This window comes from Hipposideros armiger, unplaced genomic scaffold (assembly GCF_001890085.2).
Source record: "Hipposideros armiger isolate ML-2016 unplaced genomic scaffold, ASM189008v1 scaffold_84, whole genome shotgun sequence".
Lineage (NCBI taxonomy): Eukaryota > Metazoa > Chordata > Mammalia > Chiroptera > Hipposideridae > Hipposideros > Hipposideros armiger.
Genome location: NW_017731434.1, coordinates 2,481,801 through 2,500,229, shown reverse-complemented (window position 1 = coordinate 2,500,229; position 18,429 = coordinate 2,481,801). Strand labels below are relative to the sequence as shown.

The window sequence follows — 18,429 nt, the reverse complement described above, 5'->3', positions numbered from 1 at the left end:
ATGTTTATTATTTTTAACTTGCATGTTTTTATGCTGATTTCAGCAAATTGTGGCCATTTTCCTCAGTCCATTTGTCTAGAGCCTTGGGTGGTATTGAAATAGTTTTTATTTTTTACAGATGTTAATTAACTTCTGGAATACATACACATCAGTGGTGAGTTCAGTTCAACTTTCCAGTGTTTTGATGCTGGATGAAATCTCTTTCAGTTGACAAGAATCTATGTAATTGACTAGAAATCTGCATGACAAAGTACTCTCTTGAATTTCTCCTTTACCCATTCTCTCCTCTATCAGGAAATCTTAGATGAATTTCTCCTCACCTGGGAGAAATTAGACTTTGTATTTCCACTAAACTTAGGGAGCTGAGGATAAAAAAGAGCAGGGAATGGAAGCAGGGAACAGTAAGACTGCAGAGAAAAATAAATCATGTGATTCTATCAAAATGTTGATTACATTGCAAATCATCAAATTAGGTCTCCAAATTGTGAATAATATGTTTTTTGTTTCCAACTATTAGGGAAAAAGAGGAGACAACAACAAAATGTGTAGGGTTGGGGTTCAGTTGAGGAAAAAGGCAAAGGAGTGGAGAGACGGGAAAAGAAGAAAGACGGCCTACCTACTCTATACACACCCGCTGCCTTAGGGTGAGGGGGACGGGACGCTGAGAAACTCTCCTTCACCAGGGAAGGCACAGTGAGGCAGGAGAGCAAGGAAGTTTTCAAACATTTCTCATTAGTAAGGGCGAAAACAAATAGAGTTGGCCTCCATTTACCAGAAAACTAAATAAATTATGTCATTGCCTGAATCATTCTGATAATCGGTGGTTTCCTTTTTATTTAAAAATGGAACTTTTGTATCACAATGGTGGGGGCAGTCTGTATTACAATTTTAACATTTGTACCTGTTTATTTTTCTTATAGTGGGCATTTCTATCCATCCTTAGCTCAAAACAAGTTACACATAGAACTAAAAATCACATAAGGAAACAACAAAAGAATTACAACAATAACAGTTTCAACAATGGAAGTGGCACTTGGTCATTTTTTATGGATCTGAGTACTGGAGTATCAAAATGGCAGAAGAGAGCTGGAAACAGGCTTTTGCCCAAGATGGCCCATTTTAATGATAACTAATCATGGGACTTAGCACTAGTAAAGACCTGCCAAGTGCTCCTGAGGTGACATGCGTCATTACTTCTGGCCTCCAAAACATTCTGTAAATTAAGCCTGGCTTTTGTCTTTTGAATCATTTGCAAGGATGTTTTTGGTCTCTCAGCAAATCAACTCTTTAATATTTAATGAGCAATAAATATATGAAAAACAATCATCTCAAGACTGGGACAAAAAACTGTATTTCTCTGCTCTCATTTTCTCCTGTTGTCCCTGCTTCCTCATCTTTTCCTCATCTAAACAGAGTCATTAAACAAACAACAAAAAAATTACTATGTTCTTAGTCTATGACCAAGACCATCCTTGTGATACTTTTTACATAATTCTGATACAATATATTGTATTTGGCATTGAAATCAATTGGTTACTAGTCTCTATAAATGCTATTCTATAAAAAATATTAGCAAGGGGGAACAATATGTCAGAGCAGTCAACAAATTATAGATCGTCTGCTGAAAAGATGTCAGAATATGTAGGCAATAAACAAGTTAGGTGGTCATGGGTATCTCAAGGGACAGCATATATGAAAGGACTCTAAATGACAGAGCACTTCGGACATTAAGGTCATTATTATTGTTGTTATTGTGGTATAACAACTGATACACAATGGGGAACATAAACCCCATGAAGGCAAAGTTCTGGTCAGATTTAATATAAGGAATCATTTCCTCTCCACGTCTAACAGTTGGCACTTGGCAATGATAACGTTATGTGTGGAGAGACACACCTTGGGCCTATAAAGTAGAAATTTGAATATACAAATATATATTGTGAAGTATGGTAGGATACAAATTGATGCAAAAATATGCTTTGCTTTCCCTGTTTCATGAGTTTAAAAAAGCATACAATTTTGTGTTGTTGGATATTGAAGCAAAGCTGGTAAACCCTTTTGGTTATGTTAAGAAATGTTTTCACAGTATATGTTATTACAGTGTTGAAATATTACATGTTAAGTGATCTTCTGAAATAGTTAAGACTCAACCAAAAATAACTAAACATTAACAGGTCATTCTAATAACATGTTTAGTTATATTGTTCAGTGAGAATGGAGTGTTGAGAATGAAAATTCATCAAGATTTGCTACTTGGCCCATTTTAAATTAAGCGTTTGAGATAATCAACTTATCCTGTAGGTAAGATGTCCTTGATATCTTAATTGTTAATTAGGAAATGGCTTGAGTCTTTAGCTGTAGGAAGCACTCTAGGAAGATGATAAGTCAGGAAGAGATTCCTTCCTTGCCCTCAGGCTAACTAGTAACCATGGTAAAATACTTGTACCCAGAGAGTGTTTCTTAGGTAACCAAACATTCTTTAAGATGGCAGAGCTGCTCAGTTTCAAGAGACCATACAGTATTGACTTAGAATCTTGCCTCATGAGGCAAAATCCCATGGCTTTTGGAAATTACTCACTATTCAAGAATTCTGGGCAGCTCTCTTAAAGAATAATCTTCTCATTTCTTAGGTCACTGCTGTCATGTTACTGGCCTTCATTGCAATTCCAGTTAAATTATAAAGTGCAATATGTAATGTTGAACCTTCGGGAAGAACATAATGAACACAACCACCCTCCATGGAATCCCAAGTTCAAATTACTGGCAGAGTCACCATTCATATCTGAGGATGTACAGGAACTTGATCATCGTTGTTGTCTTTATCATCACCATCATCATCATAGTATCATTAGCATCACAGTTGCAGTATCGTGATCATGTCAAGTGGTGTGGCAAGATCAGAAAAACCAATATCAAGACACTGTCCAGTTTGGGTGAGTAAATATTATCCTGTGTTTCTTGGCCCATTTAGCAAACACTTTCTTTTCTGTGATAAACCTATGCCCTCCATATGGGGCATGTTCATGAAGAAAATATTCATCACACTCATCTCTTCCTTGTTCATAGTAATGGTAGGGGACTTTTCTATACCCTTCTGTCCTAGAAAAGAAAAAAAAAAAGGAAAGGAGAGAAAGATTGAGATGAAGAATGAAGTATTCATTTACAAGAAGCCATTATGTGCCCAGTAAATGCATTTACTTGCAAACCTATGCATGATTCTTGTTCATGAACTCAGTTAAAACTACTACGTATAAAAGCTTTTAGGAAGATGTACCAGGTCCTTAGTGCTTTAATAAATCAAATAAAATTTATATGTCATGCCAATTACATTCAAACATATAATCATCCTTTAAAGGAGGAAATGGTGCATAATGGAAGCAAACTTTGGATTGCCTAATGCTCTTGCAGAGCTTGAAGAAGCTTTGTCATTTTTCAGAGTAAGATATGTATTTCATCTATAATATGCTTATAGTTAGGGTAGAAATATTTGATCATGAAGATTGTGGCTTAATGACCATTTTGACAATGATTAAAACACTCTCTGGATTAGACTGTGCCAAGTGTTGGTAGGGAAATATATTTCACTACCTTGATGAAGCATGGAAGGTTTGTTTTATTATCTAATTAGAAACTATCCCACCAGTGGGGATAAATGTGGGTAAAGATACCCATTTTAAATAAGGATCTGGCAAATTACTCACTTATTTCGAGAAATTCTTGTTAAGCTACCAGCTTCTCTGAAGCTCTAGGACATTTTGTCCTTCGTGATCAAACATAACCATTGACTAGACAGCCATCTATCAAGCCACTAGAGCAGCAGGAATGACAAACTCACTTTGCAAATTAAATAACCACAAAACTTGTTCTGTATTTCTAAGCCACAAGTCCCTGGTATGCCACTGATTAAGGGAAAAATGTTTTTTCTGACATTTGACATTAGACTGTGGAAAATGTTTTCTTTTTTATCACCCCTAAAAGTCATAACTTGATGTGCTGACAATAAAATGTCATGTCAGCAAAGAACACCAGGAAATAATTGTTGCTTTATCTGTTTCTCAGATTTATGGCATTAAAATGAATCGTGATATTTTGACAAGATATCAGAATTGGAGATGCATAAAAATAATTTCCTGTGATCTTACTTGCAGTAGGTGTCATTTATCATCCCGTAGACGTGAATGCCATAACAGGCATCCATGGCCAGAATGAAGGTAAACCACCCAGTGCTGAGATAAGAGCCAGACTGGACTCTGTGAGGGGAACAAAATCAACAAACATGACACAACAACACAGAAAACACACACAGAGCAACAATAAAGTGTGGTGAGAACCGAGCAGCTTTTTATCAAAAACACAGCACTTGTTATCAGGAGAAAGCATTAAGAAACTTGACAATCTGTCAAAGATTCACACTTATTTTGAGTTATCTATGAATAATTTATAGGCATGCTCTCACTCTTACTACCTTAAGCCTCGAAGCTATCTTATATGGTAGAGAAGCCATATGGCAAATATTTGAAGTCAAATAATCCTGTCCCTTCAGGTGAAAAATAATTTATTTGATTTTCCGTATGACACAAATGAGTGCTGTATATCAGAGGACAGGTTTTTCTAAAAGTTGCCTGGAGCCCTGATAGGAACTGAGTGATAATAGTGTTATCTGCTGTCCTGGACATATCACTTTCTCTAAGGCTTGTTGGGTTTCTAAGTATAAATTAGAGGCAGTGTAGGTGAATGCCTTGGTCTATGAAGGAAAATCTGAAAAGTTTTCCTTCACTGCTTTCCAGGCGTTATGAGTTAATAGACTCTTTCTTTGTAAGGTCTATCTCTTCACCATGTTTTATTGAACACCTACTATGTGCCTATCACTATTCCAGATGCTGGGGATAGAGCAGTTATCAAAACAACCAAAGCTTTTTTCTTCATGGAGGTCAGAGGATTGGATTTGGAGATGGCTGTTTTATAAAAGTTGGCCACAGAAGGCATTTTAGATCATGGAAGCAAAGATATGACAAAAAGAGGGGAGGAGGGAATGAGAATGAGCCATGTGGAACATACTGGGAAAAACAATCTTACGTGTGTAGTCTTTTGACCCCCTCTTGGTCATATAAGAATGGGTCTTGGGCCTGGAACACTTCCTTACTAAATGATAAGGAATTCTCACAACCTATGCTGGACAAATGTTGCCTTGTGTGGGTTTATCATTCTTTGTTTCGGACTTAATGTGTACTTCTTTGTTCCGTTTAAGCATTTGTGTCAAATGGTACCTAGCCAACCTCACTGCTGTGCCTGTCCCTTGCAAAGAGGGGCGGATTCCTTCATTCTGTGGCAGAGAGTTGCATGCAGGCCAATAGCCCTGCATTAGCTGCTGGGAAGGATCTACTGACCATGGGGGACCAATGTCCACTCTTAAAACAGATCTTGCTCTGTTTCTTCTCTACGTGAATAAAGTGTTGTTCCATCTAGTGTTTGACTGTGTTGTGTTTTCCTTGGCAACTTTGATACTAACATGCAGTGGGCAGAAGTGTTTGGACTTCCACTCCTGGTGATAGGTGACAGAATCCATTTGCTCAAGAGACAATATAGAGAAAAGTGTTCCAGGAAAAGAAAATGCTAAGGGCAAAATCACAGATATGTAAGTGTCCCTGGTATGTTTAAGGATGAGATGGGAAAGTAGTAACCGAAGGGTAAGTGTGGCAGATGTAGTTAGATGTAGTGCTGATTGGAGGAGTCTGCCAAGTTCCAGATGGTTCAAGGGAATGTTTGATGAAAAAGCTGGATCTCCATACTTGTCTTTAGCCAAGGTGATCTAAACCATCTAGAACAGATGGCTGCCTGTCTCCTTAGACCTCTCCCCATTTGGGTCACCCCTGGTTGTTTGGCATTTATGTAGCACCTCTTCTAAAAAGACAAAATTTCATACCTTCCATCTAGAGTTCTTTGCACACTGGAGCACAGCCAACTCCTCTCCTATGGACTGCCACTTAGCCACTGATAACCACTCTCTGGGTACTGTACTCTAGCCAGGAGTTGCTCCCCACTGAAGTCCAATATTATTGATGCAGTTCTCCAGTACCAGGCCATCAGTGTGCTATAATTAGACCCTGAATCCTTCAATTCTTTTTTTTTTAAACAGGCATTGCTTAATATCAAATTATGTACAAGGTGCAAGCATTTCAGGAGCAACACAGACTAACAGTGGGAGTTGCTAAACGGATTGTATAACCTTTATTTTCATTGACTAGGTGATTTGCAAAGAGAGACAACCGAGCCCATATATGAGATATGATCAAATGATATGGTCAATGTTTAAATAAAACAAAATTTATTACAGTAAAAGACAAATTGCCATGCATCTCCCTCAAAATACTCCCTCTTTTTTCAAACACACTTATCCCATCATTCTTGCCACTTTCTGAAGCAGTTCTGTAAGTCCTCTTTCATGAGTGTCTTTAGTTGCGCTGTCCTGGCTGCCTCAATGTCCTGAATCATTTTGACTTTGGGGAAGAGCCAGAAGTCACATGAGGCCAGATCCAGTGAATAAGGTAGATGATGACACACTGTAATGTTTTTATTTGACAGACATTGCCCTATGGCAAAAGTGATGTGTGACACAGAGCGCTGTCATGATGCAAGATAATACAGCACACTTTAAAACACATCTCTCAACCGTAGCTCACATCTGACTGACTGCACCGAACAAGTTGAAACTTGTCACACACTGTTATTAAGGTTTGATGTGACGCTTCCCAAATTGAAGATACCTGCCTTTCCATTGGACGGCACTCAGCAGCAACAGTCATCATTATCTTTTGATCACAACAGAAAGGCTCCATGTCACCCATCGTTTCTGGTATACAGCAATTTCTGTCAAATAAAAACATTACGGTGTGTCCTCATCCACCTTATTCACCGGATCTAGCACCGTGTGACTTCTGGCTCTTCCCCAAAGTCAAAATAACCATGAAAGGCAAACATTTTGAATGAATGCAGGACATCGAGGCAGCCATGACAGCACAACTAAAGACACTCATGAAAGAGGACTTCCAGAACTGCTTCAGGAAGTGGCAAGAATGATGGGATAATTGTGTTTGAAGTGAGGGGGAGTATTTTCAGAGGGATTAATGGCAATGTGTCTTTTACTGTAATCATTTTTTTATTTTAATTTAAACATTCACTGTTTTTTTTTTTTATCACACCCCGTATATGTTTTATCTGTTTACTGGTCAATGAATTTGAAATGCCACTATGTAAGTACTCTCCTTTGTATCTCCTAGCATGTCTTCTACATGGAAAATATTCCAGAACAGGATCACAATGAGTTACATGCACTTTCCTCTGTAATAGGAATAGTAGTAGCAGCATGGGTTAAGAATGGGTACCAATTGGGTGGGAAGGTGAAATACACTAAAGGGCAACTGTGCATATTATACAGCTGAACCTGCAGTCAATCCTGCATTCTGGAATCTGAGGAGCAGCAGCAATGATGGGAACTGCTTAAAGCATCATCTGCTTAAAGCACCATCTCCTTATTTGAAAATTGGGAGAGATCAGAAAAGGCAATAGTCTTGACAGAAAGCTCCCAAACTGAATCTAGAAATTTGTTTACATACTGAAATTTTCTGATTATTATTCCCACTGAATTGTATAAATTTTGTCCCCCTCTTCTTGACTTCCAATACTACTTTTTCTACCTTTCTATTTTTTCTATCCTTCTTCATCACTAGGTTAACCAAGCACTCACAGGAAACCACTAAAAATTATAGCATTTGTTTTATATTATTAGAAATCCAGGTCTCACTTTTTCACCCATTTATTTATCTTTTTCAACAAACATTTATTGGGATCTTATTCTGTGACACTGACTATGCTAGAAGCTGGTAATGAATATTTTCTTAAACTGCATGGTCTGGTGGGAGAGGCACACATTAAACAAGTAATCACAATACAGTACAACAAAGCACAAGCCCACATTTCTGCGTCAGTACCAAGTGCAGTGCAGTACTGAGGGTAAGACTACCTGGTTTCACATCCCAGCTCTGCAGCTACCTGAATGTGAGGCTTTGGACAACTTACTCACCCTCTTTGAATCATCTAATTTTCCTTGTCTCTGAAATGAGGTGGTTGAACTAAGTCTTATCTAACGTTTCTTCCGATTTTGAAATCAAATGATTCTGTGATTGTTATCCTCAATAGTCAATCTGCTTGAACCTTTAACCACTTGACAGTACCATGCTGCAAGCATGTCAGATGTGTTATTAGCAAACACATGAATCAGTCACATCACATTTAAAGCCCACTTGTGTGATGTGCATGCCATTAAATATCTGGAATGCATATACATATATTTATATATAGTTTTTACATTGCAATGGCCATAGTCACTAAACAATTGGAAGGTGGAGCTCTGTGTTTCCCTCCTTCACACCTCTGCTCACGGAAGGTACTAACATGGCTGTCCAACACCAATGACACAACTGAACCATAGTTTGAGGGTAAAGCTTACTTTGAGTGAGAGAAAAAAAAAGTCTAAATTAGATAAAATTGTTTTTCTTCTTTTGTGTTTTCTAGGAGTCAGTCTGTCTATGGTGTTGTTGTCAAGGATCAAGATCACACTATAGCTCCAAGATAAAAAGGGGATTGTTTGTGCAACATATGGACCATGACTCTGAAAATGAGCTTTCCTGGCTCATTCTGGTCCATGACAGATAGTCATTTCTGAGAGTTCAACAGCAAGCATTCAAGGCAGAACCCTCAAAAGATAAATATAGTTATCAAAGGGGCTCCTCTGTATAACTATCTTATTTTTACCAGAGGAAAAGAGGATCAGGAATTTCAGAGTTTGGCATCTGGTCAAAGATCTCTCCATATCACCACATTAAAAAAAAACAAAAAACCCAACCCATCTCCCCCTACACACACACACACACACACACACACACACACACACACACACACACACTTCTGATACTTGGTTACGTTTGAGCCTAACCTAATTTATTTTGTTTCTGGGTAGACAGATCATAATAATTAGCCCAAAAGCTCTTTAAGCAAGCTGTGATGCATGTGATTCAGCCTGGGAAGGCTCATACTGCCCAAGTGCCCTGTCCTACAAACAGCACTTAATTAGACAGTTGCATTTTTTTTCCCTTAGTGCCTCTGATATATTTGGTATGTAAAATCATGTGAGGTTTTCTACCTACAGTACATGCTGGCGCTAGTAAGGTGGCTTCTTCTGAAATCATTTGGAGTCAATGTCCATTTAATGACGCTTGCAGTGGAATAATGGCATCTGTTAGATTAATGCAGGAATTCTTCCAAATAAATGCCCTGGTGATATGGGTCCCTAAGGGAATTCACTGGGCTGGATGGTGCTGGCTCTGGGAATTCTTGAAGATGCACCATTCCCAAATTCCCTTGCTGTGTGGGCATACTAGAAATGAGCAAGTATAAATTATACCCAAGTAGACCTTTTGAGGTTCAATAAAAACAACAACAAAAAGATTTGTGCTTGTGTATGTGAAATTGTTTATGCTTTTTAGCTTGAAGAGATCCAGTAATAACTATGAGATGCCTTAAAAAATCCTAAAAGGGCCTCCTCTGGGGCCAAATATTGTCTAGTAATTTGTCACTCATGCACGCGGCACTAACTATGTACCAGCTGGCCATCAGCCATGGCATTTTTTATACCTTCCACATTTGGGGATCAATAAAAACAATTATTGTCATCTACAAATAAACAATCAAAAGTCCCATAGGGATGATAAGAGAATTTACGTCCTTAATTCAGTACAATAGAAAAGCTTAACTTAATGCAGCAGAATAATGAGCCATGCAGTTGAAAATAAAGGCAGGAATGTGAGAGGAAGCTATCAATCATTTATTTTCACCGGTCAAGGTTTGCATCCCACTGGTCCTTGGTAATCAAGATACTTACCACTTGGAAACTACTTAAACTTACTTGCTCATCTCTTGGAAAAATGATGCTGTCAACACCTTGATGTAGCACATGCTTGAAGGCATATCATTTAAAATATAATCTCTCATCCAGTTTGTTACCAATAAAATATAAGCTACCTTGCTCCTGGATGTATACCGCTGTTCCTTGGTGCCTAAGGGCCGTGACATGTCCACAGAGATCCATTCTCTGTCAAGCTGTCATTATTTACACCAATCTCAACATTTCTGGCTGTCAGCATCCTTCATTTGCCTGCACCCCTGCTTCTGAGCATGCTCTCTCATCATCTCATTTCTGAAAACATACTGTGAAGCATATTTCTCCTATTGCCTGGGAAGCAGAAATTTCTACAAATGGCATTTCGCTTTTGGATAATTTCAGAGGAGGAATGAGGAAATTAAAATGGTTAATCTTCAAAAGAAAGCTAGATTACATTGAATGTACTATCTACCTATTCACAGGATGCTGTGCAAATTATAGAAAACCATTAACTCAATGACTTGGGTTCTGAACTCAAGAAGCTTATACTTTGATGGGCAAAATAATAGCACTTTCTCTATATCAGGGTTTCTCAATCTCAGCACTATTGACACTTCAGATGAGATAATTCTTTGTCATGTTCTATGCAGTAAGTTCCCTTTCATATTTCTCCAGATTCCCTTGTTCTAAGCTCACCTGTTTCCTAAGAGGGCAGTAGATTTCTTGATTCCCCAGTGCCTACTCTTGGCTTAGGGTGGTTTGCCTTGATGGTGTCCCTAATCCTAAAAATGCAGATTCCCCTTATCTACAGTTTTCACTCTGCCCACTCACTCGCCCACTGGTTTTCCTGATCCAGTCAAGCATCTTGCTTCTTTCTTCTTTACAAGTCTATATGAAGCTATTCAGGTTTGGCCAATACTGAATCATTAACATACATTTTAACACAACCCTAAGAATCAACAAACTTACTTGGCCTAAAATCAAAGGGCAAGTCCTGGCCTGAAATTAAAAAAAAAAGAAAGTGTCAGGTGGGAACAAGGATGAGGCATCTAGTAGCCTTGGTCTCTGTAGCTGCCTCTTCATGGAATCGTTCCTTTGGATCAAACTTTGCAGCCTAAATTCTACTGTTTCTTACTCATTTCTTTCATGAACGGATGAAAACAAAGCCTGGAGCACTTTGAGCTAACATTTCAAAGGCATGATAACCATTTATCAAAGCCCAAAGGGAATGAAGACCCTCCCAATAATGGAAGTTTATTGGACAGCACAATATTGGCAGCACCTTCTGAAATCTGCTATACTTAGGAGTAAAAGGGAATTAAAAAAAAAGAGTTAATCAATATTTCATGTCTTGTTTTAACACAATCGGACTTCCTCAATATACTCCACTGGCAGGAATAAAAAAACAACAACAACAAAGTAAGTTCCATATACCTTCCTAAGGGAGAAGGGAATACATGACAGAATCTGTACAGATTATTCAATTAAAAACAATTGTTCCCCCATTTTTTCCAAAAGCACATGGATAATGAAAGAATACATTTTAACAAAGAGACTGGGTAAGAAAAACAGCTGATGATTATCAGTAGCCTCTTGGGATTCAATCTAATATTGTGAACCAGTCTAATGGAAACAAAGCTCAAAGTGTGGAAACAATTTCAGCTGTCCCCAAGTCATATATTTTTGTATATGATTTGATTGTTGGGAGCTATGGAAATACTCTGCGGTTTTGCCCATTATATTAACACTGTATATTTGTACTATCTATCAATAGGACATGCCCAGCAAATCTTTAGGCAAAAACAACTTTCTGCAAATCAGGCAGCAGAATTCTCCATCTTGGCCTGAATCATTTGCAAATGGACATAAAGTTTTTCAATGGATCAAAACATCATATTGTGGAGGGTGATTCTTAAAAGGATGTGCTAAATGGAAGGAATCCAGGCCTGGAACATAACAAAAAAATGGACCATGGATAAGTGGAGAAAGCAGTAAATCTTAGCACAAGGCTGTACTATCATCCCAAGCAGCTAATGCAAAGTACCTGCCCTAATCAGTAGACTCTTGGACTGTGAATACAACAAATAGTTTTCCTGCCGTAGAATCAACAGGATTCCGACTAGTGATGAATGCAATGAAATTGTACATAAAGAGCATAAGAAATGACTGTGTTCTTTTCAAAATGTACATTTAAAAGTAAAATGGTCCAGCTCCCAAAGGTATGATTTATGGCTGCTGTAGAAAGAGAAGATACCGCTCACAAAAATTACTTTGTTCATTCATCTCAGAAATTAAAAGGTTATTTCACTCTTGCCCTTGGGCTTTAAAGCCCCTTCAATTGGAAATGTTGATTTCTGAGATTTTATTCACTTTCTTTTTTTTTTTTTTCATTCACCTTTTTAAATGAACAATGTAACATCACGAATGGCAGGGACGCATGAGAGGGATGTCTTTGGACAACGTCATTGAGGCAGAACTGGTTCCTTAACCATTCAGTACTGACTGACTTGTATCCTCTCCAAATTCATATGTTTAAGCCCTAATCCCCACTGTGATGGTGATCAGAGATGGGGCCTTTAGAAGATAATTAGCTTTACATGATGTCATGAGGGTGGGGTCCTCATGATGGGATTAGTAATCTTCTAAGAAGAGAAAGACATACTAGAGTCTCTCTTCCCACCAAGTGAGGACACAGCGAGAAAACTACAAGCCAGGAAGAGAGTTCTCACTAGAAACTGACCACACTGACACCCTTATTCCAGACTTCCAGCCTCCAGAACTGTGAGAGACAAATATCTGTCATTAAGCCACCCAGTCTATGGTATTTTGTTATGGCAGCCTGAACAGGCTAAGACAATGGGTGTCTTTCAAGCCCTCCACACATAAACCTAAACTTCCTACTGTGTTTTCTAGAGCTTCTCTTCCTGAACTCTCTCATTAATGGGTCCATTTACTGCTCCTTAAACAAATCTTGTGCATGGCAGCCTCTGCTTTTTTACTCTTTACTTGCGTATACTTTTCATTTTCCTGAAGTGCTTTCCCTCATGTCCTCCCCAGTTTTGAGTCTTATTAAGCTTCAGTTTTGTTTACTCTCATTCATTCAAGAAAAGTTTACTGAGCACACTGTGGGTGTCAGGTGCTGTGCTGGGCACTGGAAAGACCAAGCTGCTCCTGATCTCAGCTCAGGGTCCTGTGGGGGACAGACTCAATGACTGTTTTAAAAAATAGGACTATTAAGGAGGTAATTCCCCTGCAAACGCTATGGGGATCCTGAGGGAAGAGCAACAGACACCGCTGGAGGGAATTGGGGAAGGTAATTCCTTCCCCAATAGGAGGTCAGAGCTGAGTTGTAGGTTAAGGCTAAATAAAAACACCAGGCAGAAAGAGGCGGAGCAGAGCAATGCAGGCAGAGGGAATGGCTGTGCAGTTGTCCTGAAGTATACAAATAATAGGAACACAGAGTAGTTCTGATCTGTTCTCTAATCTGGAATGAACCTTAAAGCATCATCAGTGTTTATTTCCATAACAGATTATGGGTTAGAGACAGGATGCATAAGTAATACTGATTTATTTTTCTTCCTTACATTATGTTTTGAAATATTAGTGATATCTTGATGTTCTATGTAGTTAGTTTTTTTTTTATGATGGAAATTTATGGATCTGGAGACAAGTATCTAGGGGAAAATTGGCAGAATTATGTTTTTCTTTCTCATTAAATTCCTCATTAATTCAAAGCTGAGAAAAATGTAAACAAATGTGACTAAGAACAAAAACAATTAAAAAAATGTGTGATGCTAATGGATGCACCTAGTTGTGTTCATCTGTGTTGTAAACTGAGTTATAAGTCATGAGCAAACTCATCTAATTTCTACTTACCACCAAGCCAGCTTCCTCAATACATACCTGGAGGCTCTCAACCTGTTCTATTGAAAAGGGAAACAGTTTCTACAGAAACATTCAATTTACTGAGGTTTTATGATTAATGGAAATGAACATGATACCATTGCTGCTTTAAAGGTGTGAAATCTTTGAAATGCCTTTCAGGTCTGGAAATGCTGACCTAAATGACCTCTAATGCAACATCTCCTTGTAGAGCTTCTAGAAGGAATGCCATTATGTACCTTAACACCCAGTGTCAAGCCTAAGTAACTCTGTTGCCTTCCATGGGTCTCTGTTTTGTTTTTGTTTTTACATGGCTCATAATTTTGAAGACATGAGGTATTAGTGACAGCCTGTGTGCATTCTAGTTTCAGACTATTTGAGTTACCATAGAGGCCCTTGTCTTAATGCCACAGATTTTCTTTCCACATCATGTGCTAGATTGTGTTCTTCATTGTATACCTACACATGGCTTGCTCATGGGTGCAGCAACTTTCCTGTCTCATTGATTCCGGGCTTGGCCAAGTGACTTGCTTCAACTGATAGAACTTAGTAAGGAGGAGTGAACATTGTAGCAGTTCCCAATAGAGATTTTAAGAAGCATGCCTTCTTCTTTCCATCTCGAGAACAACACATCCCAGTTAGGGCGTGGTCCTTCAGCCTGGGTCCTGGGATGAGGAAACCATGCAACAGATATGAGGACAAAACTGGAGCCAGTTCAGCTAAGGCTAGCACAGCTATAGCTGATCACAGACCTGTGAGTGGGAAATTCTGTTCCTGTAAGCCACTGAGTTTCAGGGTTATTTGTCATACTGCAAAACGTTCACTAAATCAACTTTTTTTGATGAATAATAACTGCTATTATTTATGGAGCATTTACATGCACTAGACATTGTGCCAAGAGCTATGCATAGGTCATCTCATATAATTCTCACAACAACCTCATCCTTTGAGGAGTATTAATATCTCCATTACACAAATGAAGGTACAGGGAGGTATAAAGAACTTGCCCAAGGAGACACCAGAGAACTCGCATTCTTAACTAAGTTCTTTGTCGGCCATCATCATTCTCAGTATTGTCCAAGGCACCACATGTCTGATGGAGCTGTCATCAATGACCTCAATTTTTCTTCTGGTTCTACTGTTAACCCTCTAGGAAATTTTCTTTTGGGGCCACTTTTTTTTTTCTTTCTTTCTTTTTTTTTTTTTATTTGATGACAGAATAAGAGGATTGGCCTAGGTAGGTCTAGGATCTGTCATCACTGAAGTTCTGTAATTGCAGTTACAGTAACATAGTCCATGCTAAAGAGATTATAAATGTACAGCTGCATTTTTAGCACAGGCTTAGTATCACAATTTTATATAGTTATGCTTATAACTTCATGATTCAAAACACTTTTTAGAATTTCAGCCAAAGCTATGTTAAAATAATAGCTTTAGGCCACTGATATGGATATATGCACTGACTTTAAAAGAAATAGAGGATACGTCCTGAAATAAAGATCAAGTTCCTGGATCCACGTCATTCCCCAGGCCCGGCTTCCTTCCAGCCCTTTGGTTCTATAACCTTTTAATAAATTCCTGTCTGGCTTCTGTCAGCTGAAGGGAGGTGCCTGCTCCTTGCAATCAAAGATCTGAAGTTGGATTGGTTGATCTCTAAGATCCTTCCCAACAAAATGAGCCTATTAAATACTCCTGATACTTAGGGGCTTTGCTTCTCACTAATCTTCAACTCTTATTAACTAACAATCACTACTTGACTTGATCCTAGTTTTATACCTAGGCTTTTAGAAGCTGCTTCTTTCTAACTTACCCTTCAAGTTATCTTGAAATCATGCCCTTCCTAAATTGAAGTGGGCTTAAGTATTCTGAATGCTAATCACCTTTGTTCCCCAGCTAACCTGATAAAGGTAATTAATGGAAAGTTTTGGCATTCTCTCCCAGTTCTCTTATCAGCCATCCCCTCAGCATATATTTTCTTTAAGACTGAAGGGGAAAAAAAGGAGATTGTAATCAGGTAGGAGTATATCTAAGTAGATAAGACTTTTTCCTGGCCCTTTACCTTTTTTTAAGAAGAGAAGTGAAATGACTCATTTTTCCTTAACTTTTTCACTTAACTGGAACTTGAGTTGAGCCAAGTTCTTTTCCTTTAGAAATAGTTCTAGCACAGAATCAGACTCAAACTTGCTTCTGACAAAAGATGCTTTCTGAGCCTGAATGAAAATTTACATTTAAAAGTAACTCTTAAACAAGTAAGTTTTACCCTGGTTTTAAGACACAGATTTGTGATGGTTTCACCTCATTGAAGGATATTGGGTATCCAAGCTTGTTGCCAAGATCTCCAGTACTCCTGAGATTATCATTAAACCAGCTTCAGCCAGAACCCAAGCAATCAACTATGCAGAAAAGTAAAATTAAAACAAAAACAAAAACAAGAAAACCCCACAAAGTAGCTCTGACCTTCTTTTGGTTAAGAAAGGCTAATTTTGCTGCCACTTCCTACCTATCCGAATCTATTGCTGCTTTTCTGAGTTACATGGCTCAATAAGTTCTTAAAAAAGTTATTTTGAGGAGGATATTGATTTTTAATAGGAAAAGCAAAGCTGGACCCCCTTTTCCCACATCTATTAAAATTATTCTATCTGGCTCACTAAAAAAGGATGATTCAATCAGAAAAGATCAAATGCAACAACTGACATAAGGTTCTTCAGGCACTGAGAAATTTAGTCTCAAACTTAGAGGAGGCTTATTTGTCATTTTTCCAGTAGGTTGACATTTGCTAAATGATAGGCTGTCATCTATGTATCAAAGCAGGCACTGATCTAGTTCCTCTACTCCCACCCCAGCAAATTCCTAAAAGGGGAGTCTGTCTGCTTCAGCAGAGCGCCAGAAGCCAGATGACCTGGTGATGAAATCTTCCTTGAAACCGTCATTACTAACAAAGTCTCATCTATTAAATAAGCTATTTGCCCACTAGGATAGGATGTTATTCCAATTTATTTTTGCCCAGGAATTTCGGTCCTAAAAACTCCATGTTTCTCTCTCTTCTTGAGATGGCATGGGGTTTGAGAGGAGAAAATTCTTCCCTTGAAGCCTGTCCAGGTTTTCCAGTTGAAATAGGTTCCTTGCTTAGGGAAGTGAAGAATTTCTTTCATGGAGGTGGTGTCTTCCCCAGAGCATTGCCACACCACTCAGCTGGAAATCTATGGGGAAAGGACCTGTGTGTTTGTAGCTTACAGTAAGTCGGACCTGGAAAGAAGTCCTTCTGTGCACACTCTCCCCATACCAGAACTGCTCCTACCCCAGAGCCTCCAGAAACTAGTACAACGAGGGTACCGCCTCCGCTTTTCACAATAATTTATTCTGCCTTCATCAAGAAAAAAAAATCAGAAATAATTAAAAAGTGTAAAGAAGAGAGATTAATTCCAGCACTTTTATTTAAGGGTCATCTCTCTGATCAGATAGAAGAAAATGCCCATGATGCCTTTCTTCCAATCAGAAGAGATACCTTTTTGTGTGTGTGTGCTCAATAAATGCTTCATATGCTTAATCTCAAAATGTCTGTTATGGATGGTCATCCTCAGATCAAACAGCAGCAAATAAAAAGCGAAGTCTCCCTGCAACACTTTGACGCCCACTTTTGCCTGCTCTGCCTCCTGGTGCCTTGCTATCTCACAGGGGACTCTGTCGGGGACAAGTGTGTGGAGATGCTCTCAGCGGCCTTGAAGACAGAGGGTGACAAGGCCTGGGCCAGGAATGGTTTATTAAATTTTGCACCTCCTGCAGAAGAGATAACTTTCATGTGTCTCCAGAATTTTCCAAGTCCAGCAATTTTGTTGAACCAGAGTAGCCAAAATGTCACAAACAGGGAACTAGAACACAGAGCTAAAGCGATATATCCTGGAAAATGCCAGGAGGAAATATAGGATGGAATTTAGAAAATATCTTTTATTTGAGAACATCTGATTGAAATGTGAGAATGTTGTTATCTCTACAGATTTTCCTGTATTGCAACAGTTAACAGAATGTCAGAAATCTCCAAGCCCAGCTATAAAAATGAGAAGGACACAGAAAAAGAGTTCAGGAGAGCCTCTACCTAGCATATTTGCTCTCACCAGTTGGTAATAACACTTTATGCCCATATTTCTGACTAAAGGGGCTGCAAAGAAGTGACTAAAAGAGCTATGGAACTCTGAAAGTTGTTGGCTAGCAACAGTAGAATTACTCCCATTTTGGTAGACTGCTTATTGGATTCTCTCTATTCTTCTTTCTTTCCCCTTACATCTGCTTAGTCTGAAGGGTCCATAATCATGCCAAGAGGATGAAGAAAACTACATATTTGCTTTTTGTAGAGACATAAAATTCTGTGAAAGCTTCACCCCAAAATAAGAAAGTGGGTTGAAGGTAGCTGCCTTCCTTCCTCATGAACTGGACAAGGGGAACTCGTGAGCGATGCTGACCAGTTGGGCTCTTACCAGTGTCGTCCTCATCACTGAAGCACCAATCCTTGTACTCCTAGACCTCAATATTCCAGACCCCTCTACGATTTTTCCACTGCAGAAAAACCCTTTACTATCATCAGAGACCAAAATCTCTTAAACGCCTTTAGTCCA

General features: G+C 38.7%; 1 protein-coding gene across 1 annotated transcript in view; it reads right to left on the bottom strand.

The window, feature by feature from the left end:
• Nucleotides 1-808: 808 nt before the first annotated feature.
• ST6GALNAC3 (ST6 N-acetylgalactosaminide alpha-2,6-sialyltransferase 3) overlaps nt 809-18,429 on the bottom strand; it is a 581,593-nt gene continuing 563,972 nt past the window's right edge. The window contains exons 4-5 of the mRNA XM_019643984.1: nt 4,143-4,250; nt 809-3,099 (exon numbers count right to left, since the gene is read on the bottom strand). Coding sequence (XP_019499529.1) covers nt 2,913-3,099; nt 4,143-4,250 — 295 coding nt within the window. The 3' untranslated portion in view covers nt 809-2,912. The remainder of the gene's footprint in view (nt 3,100-4,142; nt 4,251-18,429) is intronic.